Here is a 16,353-nt window from a genome sequence, read left to right on the forward strand (position 1 = left end):
TTGGGGTAGGGGGTTGGGGTGAGGGCAGACGTGCAGGAGTCTGAGGAGATGTGGGTGTGGACAGCATTGATAGTGGAAGAAGGGAAACCCATTTTCTGAAAAAAAATAGAGGACATCTAAGATGTTCTGGAATGGAAAGCCTCATCCTGAGATCAGATGCAGGAGAGGTGGAGGAACTGAGAAATGGGAATTGCAACTTTACAATGAGCAAGCTGGGAAGAGGTATAGTCAAGATAATTGTGAATGTCAGAGCTTGCACCACTTGTCACATCCTGCTACTTCTCCCCAGTGATCTCTCTCCTTGCACTTATCCCTCCAGGCGTTGTAAGTGCTACACCTGCCCCTGCATCTCCTTTCTCACCACCATTCAGGGCCCTAAACAATCCTTCCAGGTGAGGCGGCACTTCACCCGCAAATCCGTCGGAATCATCTACTGTATCCCATGCTTTGTGGCCACCTCTACGTTGGAGAGACCCGGCACAAATTGGGGTTCAGTTCACTAAGCACCTTTGCTCCATCTGCCACAACACCCAGGATCTTCTAGTAGCCACCCATTTCAATTCTACTTCCTATTCCCATTCCGTCATATCTGTCCACAGCTTCCTCTACCACCACAATGAGGTCAGATGCAAGTTGGAGAACCAACACCTCATATTCTGTCCGGTTAGTCTTCAACCTGACGGTATCAACATTAATTTCTCTAACTTCTGGAGCTACTCCCTTCTGTTCTCTCCCCCCGCCCCTTTGTTTTCCCTCATTTTGCTGGCTCCCATACCCCCTCTCTTCCCCTCCCCAGCCCTCACAATCTGCCTATCCCCTTCTTCTGGTTCCCCACCTCTTTCCTTTTCTCCTATGCTGCACTCGCCTCTCCTATCAGATTTCTCCTTCTTCAGCCCTTTACTTTTTCCACCTATCACCTCCCAGCTTCTCATTCCCCCCATCCACCCACCTTTGCCCTCACGTGGTTTCACCTATCACCTCCCAGCTTGTACTCCTTCCCTTCCACCCCACCTTCTTACTCTGGCTTCTTCCCCTTCCTCTTCAGTCCTGTTGAAGTGCCTCAGCCCAAACCATCGACTGTTTAGTCCCCTTTGTAGATGCTGCCTAACTCGCTGAGTTCCTTCCAGCAGCATTTTGTGTGTGTTGCTCATGAACGATCTAGGTTGGGGCCCCATCTCATTGGGATATACAGTCATGTATCTAAAGTTTGCTAATGATGTAGATATAGATTGAATTGTAAATTATATAGACAAAAAACATTAATAACATGAAATATTTGAGCAAAACTGCAGTGATATAGGCAAATATAAGGTCATCCACTTAGGATTTAAAGTTACTAAAACAGAATACAATTATTCCTCAATTTATAAAAGGGAAGTGTTTTTTGAAAACATTATGGTAACTAAAATTTCATGAATTGAAAAGACTGGGCAAATGCATTATGTGTTAAATACAGTGTATTAGTGAGAATGGCATGCTAGTTATTAAAACAAAATGAAAAATAACTGTAAATCAAAAACTCAAACTCCAAAGGGCCAAAGGAATTATATAAAAATATCCTGAAACCAAACATTCATAAATATAAGAATTACTATACAAATAATAAAAATCTGTAACAGTGGAACGCCAAAGAAATTTAGAGATCCATGAAAATAATCCATTAAAATGTTAAGGCAGACAGAGAAAAAAATGCATAATGAATTGCTGGCCCCTGTATCAAGAGGACGGGAACATAAGTGAGTGGAAGAACTGGGTAGATTGTACAAGGTGGAATCTGGAAGTTAAAGGAGTGATTTGTTTTGCACATTAACGTACAATACACTGATAGGATAGATATATAGAAACAATTTTGGCTGGTTCTGAAATCTAGGATTAAGTGGTATAATCCATAAATTAGATTCCAGCTATTAATATTACTTCTATACACAAACAGTAAGGGAAGTTCCTAATCTTTCCTTCGAACAACATTTAATGCCAGGTCAGTTTTAAGTGATCTGAGGGAAAGACTTGTGTAAGAAGTTACGTCACAGATCAAATGACAGAAGAGGTTCAAGGAACAACATAGCCTACTCCTACTCCTATGTTCCAAAAAAGTACATTACCACTTCCTTGACATATAATGGTCATATAATCACCACCTTACCATCGGTGTACTGAGGATCTCTGTTGACGAGAAGCATAATTTGACCAGCCACATAAATGCCTCAGATAATACAGCAGTTCAGATACTGGGTATTCTCACAAGGGACAAAACAGATGTGTGATGTCTTGCCTTGCTTAGATGAGTTCACTCCAACAGCGTCAAGACCACCTTATGCTGATATTTTTGGAGTTATACTCATCCTGGCATAAAGCAGCCTGCAGTGTATTATTGACAGAATGCAATGCAACAACTTGGGAAATTTCTTTTAAAAGCACCAAACAAGCCTGTAATTTCCATGGCATGGGAGAAGAATGGCAATAATGAAAATCATTTAAGTTGCAGATGCTGTAAATCTGAAATAAAAGCAGAAACTGCTGGAAAAGGCCAAACCAATCATCATCTACAGAAAGGGACAGAGACCTGGGAAAGAGAGTAAAAACTCAGTTTAAGGTTGCAAAGAATGTGGAGGGAGGGCTGGATAGGACAAAGGAAATATCTTGTAGGAAGTTAATGCTGGGGTTGCTGTGGTTAATAGGGCAGTTAGATGGTGACTAAGAATTGTGATATGTTGTCAATAACAGGTCAGGGTGTGCTAATGGAGAGGGGGAGAAAACTGAGCAAGTATTGCAGCAGTAGTGGCCAGTTCTGATAGAGACAGTGAAATGGCAGGAAACTGGAAGCTCAGAGTCCCTCCAATGGACTGAGCACAGATATTCCAAACAGCAGTTGCCAAATCTGTGTTTAGTTTTTCCAGTGTTGAGGAAGTCATATTGTGATCACAAAGTGCAGTAAACTAGATTGGAAGAAGTGCAAGTGAATCGCTGGTTCACCTGGAAGGTGTGTTTGGGTACCTGGATGGTACGAAGGGAATAGGTGAAAGGGCAGATGCTGTATCTGTTGCACTTCTGTATGAAAATGCTATAGGACAGCCAGGAGTTGGTGGGATGGAAGAGTAAAATAGCAAGTCCGTGGGAACATGATAAGTTCTCAGATTCTCCTCCAAGTAAAGCACCATCTGGATGAAAACATATCACTGTTGCTTCATCCTTATTGAACCAAAATTTTCACTTTTGCTACCCAAAGAGCAGCCACAGAGAGTGCAGTAGTTCAAGAAAACAGCTCACCACGTTCTTGAGGATATCTATGGATGCCCAATAAAAACAATCCGAAGTTTTTTTTTTAATCACTTCTCCAGAAAAAGTGAATTTTTCAATGCTTCTCCTTGTTGCTGGGCTGGCAGGCAGGGATGTATTTATATAGCACTTCGGATGCTAAAAAAATAAAGATTTATTTTGGGCACAAGTACCTTGTGTCCAGGTTACAGGCTTTCTGTGGAAGAGGATACTGGCAATGCAGAAATCGATGTTTGTTGTTGATATATCAATGTGGTTTGTTAGCTCGTGAGGCATTTATCTGTTTTGTTGACAGATTTAATCTAAAAAAATATGGTCAGGAACAGAATGCCCTAAGGTTCATATTAATTTCTTTCACTAATTTTTGCATGGGCTTAGAAAGCACTCTTGAAGAAACATTGAAAGTTATGGTAAAATTGGTTTTTATCTGGAATTTGTACTCTAATTATAAGATCATAGAAGGGTAGAAAATAGATTCACATGTTTGTAAAGAAAAGTAAGGCATCATTCTCCATTGTCATTCAATTTAACTTTAAATGAATGTTTGTTCCAGGTGTTTCTGAAAATATTCTTTTTTATGTGGTAGCTATAGTGTTGATTATATTTGGGGATCAAGTATCCACATGTTGTATGATGGGATGACCGATGGGATATATTTATTGTTTGAATATCCCAAAGGATCGCAAAAGTATTGATTGATCCATAGTGCAATTATTTCAATTTTTGATGTCAACTTTCAACGTTGGGTCTGTCTCACCCTTTCTAGTTTTGTTCCTGAAAGTGCAAGATCAAGAGCAAAACTTATTAGTCTGTGATGAAATCAGTCTCATCATAGACATATCCATTTTTACAAAGTCTCTTCAATTAAGACCAAAGCATTGCTGGGCATGCAATTCTATCATAACCCTTGCAGACTCTTCCAATGCATAGCTTCCAATCTTTGTCTGAAAAATAAATCAAAATGATCTGTGAATCTGTGAATCCACAAGTCTTTGTGTTGTGGGACGAAACCAAGGGGAAAGCCATAGTGTCACAAGGCAAATATGAAACTCCACATAAGGTCAGGGTCAGAACCTGTTCTCTCAAGATGTGAGGGAACAGTACTAACTGTTGAACTACCATGACACCCCTTTGCTTCCTCTAAGCAATACTAGTTTCTGTCTCTACCATTTTTTAAGATGTAAGTTCAAACCACTATTAGGTCCATTCCCTTTTAGTCTTTCTACTAATTACTTTGAATGCATGTCCCCTGTTATTAATTCTCGGGGAAGGGAAATGCGTTCTTCCTATCTAGGCTGATTATGTGTTTAATAGATTTCAGTTAAACCCACAAGAAGACAAAACCAGCCACTGCAACAATAACAGAAAATGCTGGAAAAACTCAGCAGGTCAGATGGTGCCTGTGGAAAGAGTTACCATTTGAGTCTGATGAAAGGTTGCAGACTAGAAACTTTAATTCCCTCTCTTTCCATAGAAACTACCTGGCCTGCTGAGTTTTTGTGGCATTTTCTGTTTTCGTTTCAGGCTTTCAGCGTTAGCAATGTTTTTGACTTTCACTCCCAGCCTCTGCAATCTGTCCTTTTTCAAATCTCCTCAGTATCCTCTCTATCTTCTTAAGCTGAGCCAAAAAGAAATAATGAGAGATGATAGAAATGTGTGTAAGTGATTACATTTAGAATAGCAGAGGGATGGAGAAGAATAGAAAATCTGGTAATGTGGCAGGTTTCCTTCACTAAATTTATGAAAATATGATAGCTACATGTCTGAACTGCAACCGTTCTTTATTTGAGACAGTAAATTATGAATCCAAATTTCACTCAGAACTTGTAACCTAGTTTGATCCCGAGGGAGTGCTGTATTATCAGACATGCCACTTTTTGAATAAATCATTAAACTCCAGCCCTGTTCGCATGTTCAGATAGGTATCAAAGATCTCATTGACACAACTGAAAGAACATAAAGTTCTCTCATGCCTTGGCCAGCATTCCTTTCTCAACCAGCAAGACAAAAAGTAAATTAACTGTTCATTTGCTGTTTTTATTTGGACCTTTCTATGCGCAACTTAATTACCACATTGGCCTGCATAACAATGCCTGAATATTTGGTAGTGAAACACTGGAAAATCAAAAGGTACTGTATACTGTGCAAAAGGCACCCTAGCTATATATATGTGCCGAAAACTTTTTAAGTTATTTATTTCACCTCATTGTCTTTGTTCAACCCTAACATTGATCGGTGAAGTGGAGTGCTTTTTCCTAATTACCTTACTGCTCTGGAAGTATTTTGCCATTTTTATCATTGACATAAATTCCATCAGACCATAAGACGTAGGAGCAGAATTAGACCATTAGGTCTGCTCCACCATTTCATCATGGCTGATCCAATTTTCCTCTCAGCCCCAGTCTCCTGCCTTCTCCCCGTATCCCTTCACTCCCTGACCAATCACAAATCCATCAACCTCTGCCTTAAATATGCATAAAGACTTGGCTTCCACAGCTGCCTGTGGCAACGAATCCCACAGCTTCACCACTCTCAAGCTGCAGTCTGCTCTCATCTTTAACTCCTGTTGAAGGACTTCAAAGATTTCTTTAGGCTACAAAATGTTCCTTTCTTTCTTTTGAACTGTGGATACTGTATATTTGCCCCATTATGCTCCTCGATTTTTTTTCATGACATCAATTTCTGCTCCCTTGATTCATTATCAATCCTTTTATCACTGCTGGTCACTCAAGCACCTAATGTTATTTTCATGTACATCAGTGCAATCCTTTCAAAACTGTCTTTTTTTTCCTTTAAAAGCCCACCTCAAAACCTACTTCCTGTCCAGCTACTGTCTTAAATCTGACCTTTTTGTTTTTAAAGATTTCAAAAATTGTAACCTGGCATTGTGGTCATGTGTCAAATCACAGGTTGTTGCAATTCTCGGAATCTAGGTTTTAGTTCTACCCATAGCACCAAGACCAAAGTCACCAATGACAACTTTCAATTCAAAGTTCAAAGAAAATTTATTATCAAAGTACAAATATGTTACCATATACAGCCCTGAGATTCATTTTCTGGCAGTCAATCACCATGAAACAAAGGAATCAATGAAAAACTACACACAAAGACAAGCAACCAATATGCAAAAGAAGACAAACTGTGCAAATAGAAAAAAAGCAATTAATTAATTAATTAATTAATTAATACGGAGAACCTGAGTTGTAGGGTCTTTGAGAGTGAGTTCACAGTGATCAGTTCAGAGCTGAGGTGAGTGAAGTTATCCACGCCGGTTCAGGAGCCTGATGGTTGAATGGTAATAACTGTTCCTGAACCTGGTGGTGTGGCACTTAAAGCTCCTGTACATCCTTCCCGATGGTAGCAGCGAGAAGAGAGGATGACCTGGATGGTGGGGATCCTTGATAATAGATGTTGTTTTCTTGTGACAGTGCTCCTTGTAAATATGTTCAATGGTGGAGAGGGGATTACTCACGATGGACCGGGCTGTACCTACTTCTTTTCAATGGAGGCACTGTCGTGCCTGCTTTGTAATGGGACTTGAGTGCTGGTCCTAGGATAGATCCCCTGATACAATAACACCAAGGAATTTAAGGTTACTGACCCTCTCCACCTACAATCCCCTAATGAGGACTGGTTCACGGACCTCCAATTTCTTCCATCTGTACTCTTTTATTGTGCTAATGTTGAGTGAGAGGTTGTTGTTGTGGCACCACTCGACCAGATATCACTCTCCCTCCTGTATGCTGATACATCAACACCTTTGACTCAGCCAGCAACAGTGGTGTCATCAGCAAATTCAAATATGGTGTGGAGCTGTATTTAGCCACATAGTGATAGTCATAAAGCGAGTAGAGCAGGGGTCTAAGCACATAGCCTTGTAATGCAGCTGTGCTGATGGTGATTGTGGAGGAGTTGCTATTGCCAATCTGACCTGACTAGGGTTTGCAAGTGAGAAAATCAAGGATCCAGTTGCACAGCAAGGTATCAAGGCCTAGGACTTGGTCTTCCTCCTCCTAATCACCTTCAGCATCACCCTTGATGATTTATTCTTATTTCCCCCAGCTTCTCTGCAGCCTTCAGCATGTCTGTTCACAAAATCCCCTCTTGTCCTTCCTCCACTAACTGTATCTCTGTGTTCTCCTGTAGCCTTAAATCCTACTCAGATCTTCCACTTCTTCCACTCCAGTGCACTGTGCATTGTAACTCTTCCCAAAACACCACTGGTGCCTTCACCAATCTCCACCCCACCTATCCCCAACCCTCTCCCGAACCCTAGGGTGTCCTGAAAATGGAATAAACCAAAATGTATTTCATCTCTCCTAACTAAGGCATGTCTTTTCTTTTCATTCTCGGGGATATGCTTTTGGATTCTATGCTGTGTGATAAAAGCACAATTCAAGTGTAGGTGTACATTCTTGCAGGATGCATGAGATCTGTGTGATCATTCTCAACTAAGTCCCTGCTATGTGTTGCTCTGTGCGCAAAATTGCCTCCAATTTGATTCTAATGGATCTGCAGAATGGCTGATGTGAGAACTTTTTTTGTTAATTACGTAGTTTCAATAGAGCAAACTATTTGGATGTTCTTTTTTATTAAATGGTGGTAATAACAACCTATATATTTATGTCTTGTTTTTAAGGATCAGTTATGGCATTGAGCGGAATCACTTGATTGTGGGCCATATGCTGGCAACCTTTGACTCTACATTTGGCTTTCATTGCCACAGCCATAACTGGGACATGTTTTGAGTTTCTATCAGTGTAAAGGATGCCCATCTCCCTTTTCTACCCAGACGGGATATAAGGTGTTGCTCCTCCAACCTGAGTGTGGCCTCATTGCGACAGTAGAGGAGGCCATGAACTGACATGTCGGAATGGGAATGGAAAGTGGAATTGAAATGGGTGGCCACTGGGAGATCCTGCTTTTTCTGGCAGACGGTGTGTAGGTGCTCAGCAAAGCAGTCTCCCAATCTATGTCGGGTCTCACCAATATACAGGAGGCCACACTGGGAGTACTGAATACCAATGGACATACTGTACATTCACAGATTCAACCAAATCACTGCACACAATACACTTTGCAAATGATCTTGCTCAATCTTTTAGAATTACTGTATATATATCATGTGTGAGTCAAATGTGCGCAAAAATTGGCTGCTATTTGTTGCATTAGCAATGACCGCAATAAAGCTAATGTAAGTCAGCAATGTTTCAGAAATTGTAAGAGCTTGCCTGTAAAATTTCTAATGTTTAATTTTGTTTTGCTAGCACTGTAACTTATAATGACAATGAAGGAGCTGTCAAAAGTTGATAGCTGACCTTTGTCCTGTCCCCCTTGAGCTCTCCTTTTTCCTTCTCTTCTATTATTGAGCACTGAATAGAGCTCTGTGTACCAGTGCAATAGAAATTCAGTCATGTAACAGGTTATTTTTCTGTGGTATCCCAATTCCAGATTTTGTTCCAGGTCCTGTGAGATGAAAAGCATAGAAGGCATTAGCATGCACAATGATGCCTAATATCATGTGACACTTGTGTACTCTTGTACCTTTACACTCAAGGCCCACAAACAATGTGGGCCTCGCGTGTTGAAGAATCTTGAACCAAAAAGTCAAGACCTGCTCTGGCAATTGTTAAGGTGGACCCAACCTTATTCTGTGGTCACCTGCCCCATCACTACTACTTATAATTCCCAGAGATTCAGTTCCAGCCACAGCTTTGGAGCTTCTTCCATGCTGACTATATCCTCATACCCTCAGACTGTCTCCCTGAAACTAGCTCCCTACCCTACGCCCACACCCACCCTCACCCTCACAATATCCATCCCTCTCTCCATTTGGGAACATTTGTCCACATTTTCCTTTCCCGGCACCACTCACAGCCCACTAACCAACTAACTTCCGATACAAGCTCCACTGTCACAATGGCTGGAGCTTACAGATGAAGCCTTACTATTAGATGGGTTCTGCATTGAACAGTGCCTTGGGCTTTGTATGTAGTAAAATACCATCACTGTGCAACTGCAATCATTCAGCCTCTTGCCTGGTTGTATGTACACTAGGTGTTGCCAAATTAAATTTTAACATTACAACAAAGACCATTCTTACCTGCTGTTTCCACACACTTTCCAGCAGAGGGACTCAGAGATCTTCTCCCGAGCCTATGGGCACCATTACAGCTGCCTTAGCTAACTCTGCACAGGATCAACACTGGAGCTCTACTTACTGATAAAACTCTGTCCCATTCTCTATTAACTTCAAAAAAGAATAAACACTTTTTTTTGTATCTGTGTTTCGGTTTTACAAGTCATTGTGCACAATGTAAAGTGGTGCTCAAAAAAAAACGTTGCATATCGGAGCCTTTAATTTTGGCTTAGTAACTACCCATGTCAACCTTATTTCCACTTGCTCCCTGTCGCTTCCACCCCCCCAACCATCTTCCTTCATTCTACTCTGTTCCAGATGTAGGTTATTGTGCATACCCTTACACTCTGGGCAAGATATAGACTACAATTTCTCTGAAAGGTTGGAACAGAATATCAAATGAAAATTAGTTAGTCAAGGAGGCCAAGATACAAAATGGCCATCAGCTGAGAGGAAACAAAATAATAGAAAAATACAGGAGAAATATCAATAAAAAATAATACTAAAATTTATCAATAAAATGTTAATGTACAACAAAAGTACTGACGCAGAAATATTTAATAAGGATAGAACTTATTCAATCTGCAGGGAATTGTCTGCGGATGACCAAATTTCCCTTCTGAAGTCAAGTGCAATTGAAATTATTATGCTGCGATCAAACCAATCCTTCTCATTGGACGATATGTCCTGGAACTGTGGAGATGATTTCAAATATAATGTAAATGACGTCACCAAAGGTAAGCAATAAAAAGAACTAAAGTCATATTTATTCTACACCCTCCATGTCTGACTGCAAGTTTACTTAATAGGTTCTGGTAAAACCACATGCTGAGCACCCACAGTGATGCTAGAAATGTGCAGTGTCTCATTTGACGTAAAGCCTGAGGACTTGCACCATTCTAGTTTAGTTCCCACAAAATAAAGTTTGGTATTTAGCCTATCATTGTCAAAAATGTCTCTAATCATTTAAAGAATTGGTTAGATTAATCAAACAGAATATTAAATATTCAATTAATTTAACATGGTCTGCCTCATTTTTTATGTTGCTCTTTACTACAAGAACATACGTGTGCAAGGGAGGAAAAACCGGGGCAGAGACATTTCCAAAAATCACTCCAAAAATGTATATTGTACTGTAATGCAAAGTCATGGATTAGTGTTCACCCATTACATTAAATGTATGCATGCATATGCCTCTCCAAAAGCAGGAAATTTCAAGTGTTTCCTACTTCATAATAAGTAAAGAATCTGCTGAAAATTGGTTACCAGACTCTGCTTATCGAGACAAGTATAAAAAGAGGTATGGGATCTAATTTCTTGAGGTAATTGCTGCTGGTTTGTGAAAGTTTTCAATCCTCAAGATGCATCCATTTGCTGTGGCCACACAGATTGTTTGATCTGAACTGAGCCAGGTGCAAGGCTGTAGATCCTGGGTGCTAGTCTAAGTGGGCAAGTATCCAACTCTCAATTTCCTTTGGAGAGTTCATGATTATGCTTGAAGTGGGCGTAACCATTTCTTCCACCCCAAACTTCATCTTCCAAACAAGTCCTTTGCATCAAAAAGGACTTGGAATCCTGACAGAACTTTGGAGTCATCATTTTGGTATATCCTTGGACATATAGTAGAGAAAAATTAGTCAGGTGCTTTCTAGGGCACAGGATAACAACTGATCAATCCTGTGCATCGTTTGAGGGGAGTTTCCTTTGGTCATTACTTGCAGCATCAACATCAAGAAGCCATTCCAAAATAACAAGAACTAAAACTTAAATAACACCTGTAATGGCATGTAAAGAAGGCAATGCAATATGGGCCAAGGAACTTTTTTTGTTTAAGACAAAGGCTGGACCAATGGTCAAGGTGAACATGGTGTGAGAGATCCATATGGAGTCCCTCATGGCTTTGGTTAGGCTCAGTGGTTGGCAGGGGTGGCTGTAGATCTAATCGCTGATCATGTGGTGGTGGAATACTGTGGGATCTGCTTTAGCAGGAACATTTTGCATTGTCCTTGATTTATATAAGACATAGGAGCAGAATTAGGCCATTCAGCTCATTGAGTCTGCTCTGCCATTCCATCACGGTTGATCCTGGATCTCACTCATGTGGATGATCTCAAAATCCCAGGATCACTTCCTTAGTTTAGCATATCTGCTGTATGAAAGGTCTTGAAGGAAATTAATGATTGCCTGCATGGAATGTGCAGTAAATCCATAATTTTTCATTAAATTGAATTGCATGGTGCATATTAACAGAGTGCTATTGGCACATTTCCTGACTTCAATGAAAATAGCAGGAGGAAGAAGTCTTCACCCTCAAGAATAAAACCATGTTAGTATTAGCATAAGATGAATAGGCGCAAATTAAAATTCTGCACACTCACATTTTGCATCAGCGGCAAGGTAGGATCTATTTGGTACACCGCCTGCAAAAATAAGAGCTGCTGTAGTTGAGTTGGCATGCCTGTTAACAGCTTTAAAAATTGTGCAAATACAAACCATGATTGCTGTGCTTATAATCATGTTTTCATTGGCTGTTTCCTAACTGCCAAATTTCAATTTGCCAATTATTTGCAGGTTTATCAAAGGTGCTCACACAGAATCAATGTGCTTTTCAGTTATTCTAACAAATCCATTTTCACTGAGTTGGCCAATTACTGGAATCTAATGCCCCTTGATAATAAATTCAATATAAATAATGGGAAGATCACACCAATCTATCAAAATAACATGGAAGGAAGCGAATGTGAAAGTTAGCTAGGTAACATACTATATCTCACTCCGTGCTGTCTATTCAATCTTTAATGTGCTAGCTTTGCCAGGGATAGAATTTCTAAGGTGTTCCCCTAGTGCGTGCAGTGTTAAGTTGAGTCAAGTGGTGAAAGCTATGATCCCAATCACAAAGGATCAGGTGAAACATACAATAGACAAAGGACATCTCTATCTATTTACAGGCATTTGACATTGACTCTTCCTGAGAAGTATAGTGATTAATTTTGTATATTTATTTTGAGGCCAAAGCTATAAATGCGCAAATGCCTAATCTTAATTATGCTCAATGGAATTACTCCTCCATATATAACATAGAAAATAGCATTATTGTTCTTGTGCTGCAATCCTGTTCATTTCATTTGGATATATAACATGGCAGGAAATGCTCTCATCTGCCACCTTGGAGTGAAAGATCTCCCAAAGGGATAATTCATTTTCAGATACTGGAGCATCAATAGTCAAAGACCATAATTAATTCATATGTTTGCTTCAAATGTTGCTGATTGTGTGATATTGCAAGCTGGACCATATTACCTTTGTGTAAACTCAGATATTTCTGTATTAATTTTCCCTTCCTCAGTACCCATAAGTTAGTTAAAAAATTCAAGACAATGAAGGAAACATAATTCCTTAATTAGCAACCCCCCCCCCCCATCAGCGTCCCAAAATCATGGAAAAGAGCAAATGTAGGAGACTAATGCCTTCAAAGAGTTCCCTCCTCCCTAGGACATCTGACCCCAGAGATATTTTACTTCATGAAGTGCCCGATGAAAGTGACAGCTATTGTATTAGAAGTGCCTGTTTCTCATCTGTCCTTCCGGGGCACCTACTAGTGACATAAATGGAATATTTGCTGTAATGTTATACTACGTGGGTCAGTTCTACAATAGCTGATTTCAAGCATTATATTGCACCTGGGGGGGGCGGGGGGATGTGATGGTATGAGGGATTACAGTTCAGTGGTGGGGTCCTGAGGCAATGCATCATTACTCACTCGTATATTTCTCATGGCAAGGTAGTGGAGGATCTGGATTTTATTAGGAGGGGTGGTAGGTCTACAAGAGGAAGAAACTGAAGTAATTATCAACCCAGCATTGGTAAGGGGCTGGGGTTGGGTTGGGTGAGAGGTAGAGTGATTCCGATGCCCCAGCAGTGATGCTGGGGATGAAGGGAAATGAAAGCAACCAGAGTTCGGGACTTAGAGGAGCAGCAGATCAAAAGCTGGGACAGATTGTAGGACTGAGATCAAAGAATCCGCTGCTAAGGATTGGGGTGGGAGCTTGTGGGTTTGAGTAGGCTGCAGGTCAAAGTCTCAAGGAGAAACCTAGAGATTGGGAGTTGTTGAATGTGTGGAGGGTAAGACCATGTTAACCTCCAAACAAAATGAGTATCACGGAGTGAGATCATATTTTGAGTCCCTGATGTGGACATGATATCAGGCTCCAAAGATGACCCATGACAGCAAATGCCTGGTCAAGCTTTCCAGGTGACACTTAAATGACCTGCTGATGATCATGATCATCCTTCACTCATGGAAATATCAATCTTCAATTGTGTAATGCTAAAATAAAAATATTCAATTGAATATACAGGCTAAAATCTAATTGAATTCCAGCTGCAGCCGTTACATTTTTAATCATCAATTTTATTTTAGTTTCTTAGAGCATCACAATTTTACATCAATTCATACAGAGGATAAAAAAACATTCACCCCAACCAAAAAGGCTAATCCCATAGCCACCTAAAATCTATGCCCGACACCTCCTGGTTATTGACTTATTAGCTGAGGGAAAAAGTTCCTTTGTAGGAGGGTTTAGTTAGTGCAGTAAAAGTCCTTACAGGTTGTAATTTGTGTGGTGTTCTTAGTGGAGAATTACTAAGAATAACTCAGAGTTTCCACTAAAAGATATTCTTACACTTGAAGAGAAGTTTTCTCTTTACTCTGTAACACATGAAGCAGCCAGCTTGAAGATTCAGGACATTTTAAAATGACTTTTAATGACTCCTGATTCACTTTGTAAAGGTACCATTTGGAGTACTTCTCACATCTTCCACCATTGTTTTTCACTACATTTGATTGCTGCATGCAAGTATTTCATTGGTATATCTGCATGTATCCTCTAGAGGAGTCCACATTCATAAATGCTACAGCTTTGCTATATACCAATTATATGTGGGAAAACAATAAAATAAAAAGATGGATAGTCAGCATCCATCTTTATCATGATTTGCATACACCAGGCATGTCCTTTCAACATAAAGGTTTGTAGATTTGAGAATGGATTTGATACAAAAATAATTTTGAAGCTCGCATTTCTGGGTTTGCCATCTGCAGATATGCACCTAAGTTTCACTTTTCTGGTAAAAACTGGCCAGTGAAATCAAACTCTGTACAAAACTGGAGCAGCATCATCATGGCCCCATTTTGTGTGACATTCAGTGCATGGATCTATCAAGCTGGGTATTCTTCCTATGTCACCTGCAAGAACAAAAATGATTACAACTCAAAGCTATTTTAATCTCCTACCATAAAGTTCTAAGAATGAGGGAGAAAAAAATGCTTCATGATTTATTTTACCTGAGTGTATTTAGAAATTTTCCAGAGATTTTCACTTTTGTGTCCTTTCTAGCTGGTCATTCAATGGAGTTGCTGGAGCCACTGGTAAAATTTCAGGTTGGCCTAAAGAATCTAAATTTGCATGAACAAGAACATGTTCTACTCATGGCCATCTGCCTCCTTTCACCAGGTAAGGACAGCAGCAATGCTTTAAAACAAAACAAAATTGTCACTATAACTGCAAAATGAAAAATAAAGACAACCTCCCACAGAGGTTCGGTACCTATGCAGACCATTTGTGGTAATGACTGCCAGTCTTTGTACCTTATTTTCTTTACTCCGCTTGTACAACTTGTCCGTGCCAAGTGAGTATGAAGTATAGAGCAATAATTTAGCCAGGGTTCCAGCTCCTGTCATTACCCAGGTGTAAACTGTTACCTTCACTCTATTGATCTTGCCTTAATTGTAAAATTAAGTCCTTAATCTAGACCAAAAAGAAACTAACACCCAGTCTGCTTTCCCTGCACTGACTCTGCCTTTCCTTTTTGTAATGTCAGGTGTCTAGCTTCACTGAGTTGACTTGCTAAACTTAAAATTAATTTTCTACCTTCTAAATTACATTTTTGTCATACCACTTGAAAACATAGGTTTCCCAACTCTTTTTCTTAAAAACCTAACTCCAGTGTCAACTTTTACCTGGGTGGAGTACCCTATTCCCCACTCCATCCTAAACAGTAAGAAGAACACGTGCTGAATTTAAATGAATACAGATGATGCAGCAACTATTCCAAATAGTCACTGCAATATCAAATTATCATGCATTGCCAACAACGGGTTGGTTCAGGTATTCTGCCTGAAACATAATTCGTACTTGAAAGCCAAGTTTCGGTTTACTTGGAGACACATAACAAAATAGGCCAAAGTTAGCATGGTTTTGTGAAGGGGAAATCTTGCCTGATAAATCTGTTGGAATTCTTTGAGGAAATAACAAGTAGAATAGACAAAGGATAATCAGTGGATGTTGTTTACTTAGATTTTCAGAAGGCTTCATGCTGCACATGTGGCTGCTAAAGTGTTACATTATTTCCTGGAATAAACATTACAGGAAAGATGCTAGCATCAAAGAAGATTGGCTAATTGGCAGAAGCAAAGAGTGGAAAGACTGGTTGACTTTGCTGGCTGGTGGCGTAGTGGCATCAGTGCTGGACTTCGGAGCAAAGGCTCCTGAGTTCGAATCCAGCTGGCTCCCTTGCACGCTTTCCATCCGTGCTGGGTTGAGCGTCGAGCTAGCAACTTGTCCTCGTAAAAATAAGAAAGCCTGCTAAAAAAACGCCGTCATGACAGTATCGCGATGACTCCACTCGGAGTTAAGGGCTTTCTTCTTCTTCTTCTTTCTGGTTGACTGCCAGTGATAGTGGTGTTCTTAGAAATTTGTGCCAGTTGTATGAGAATTCTGGATGCATAAATCCCAGATAAATAAGAGTTTACTGCAATTACATTTAAATCGGCAGTCCAAAGGCAATTAAGTACTTTTGAAGCATCATCATCACAATAACCACAGATTCATAAATTTGTTACAATGCAGAAAAAGCTAATTCAGGTCATTGAGGGCATT

General features: G+C 40.1%; 1 protein-coding gene across 1 annotated transcript in view; it reads left to right on the forward strand.

The window, feature by feature from the left end:
* Positions 1 to 16,353, forward strand: part of LOC140191605 (vitamin D3 receptor-like) — a 199,691-nt gene that overhangs the window by 167,988 nt on the left and 15,350 nt on the right. Inside the window, exons 7-8 of the mRNA XM_072249151.1 lie at positions 10,004 to 10,152; positions 14,812 to 14,928. Of these exons, the coding sequence (XP_072105252.1) occupies positions 10,004 to 10,152; positions 14,812 to 14,928 (266 nt within the window). The remainder of the gene's footprint in view (positions 1 to 10,003; positions 10,153 to 14,811; positions 14,929 to 16,353) is intronic.

This window comes from Mobula birostris, chromosome X (assembly GCF_030028105.1).
Source record: "Mobula birostris isolate sMobBir1 chromosome X, sMobBir1.hap1, whole genome shotgun sequence".
Lineage (NCBI taxonomy): Eukaryota > Metazoa > Chordata > Chondrichthyes > Myliobatiformes > Myliobatidae > Mobula > Mobula birostris.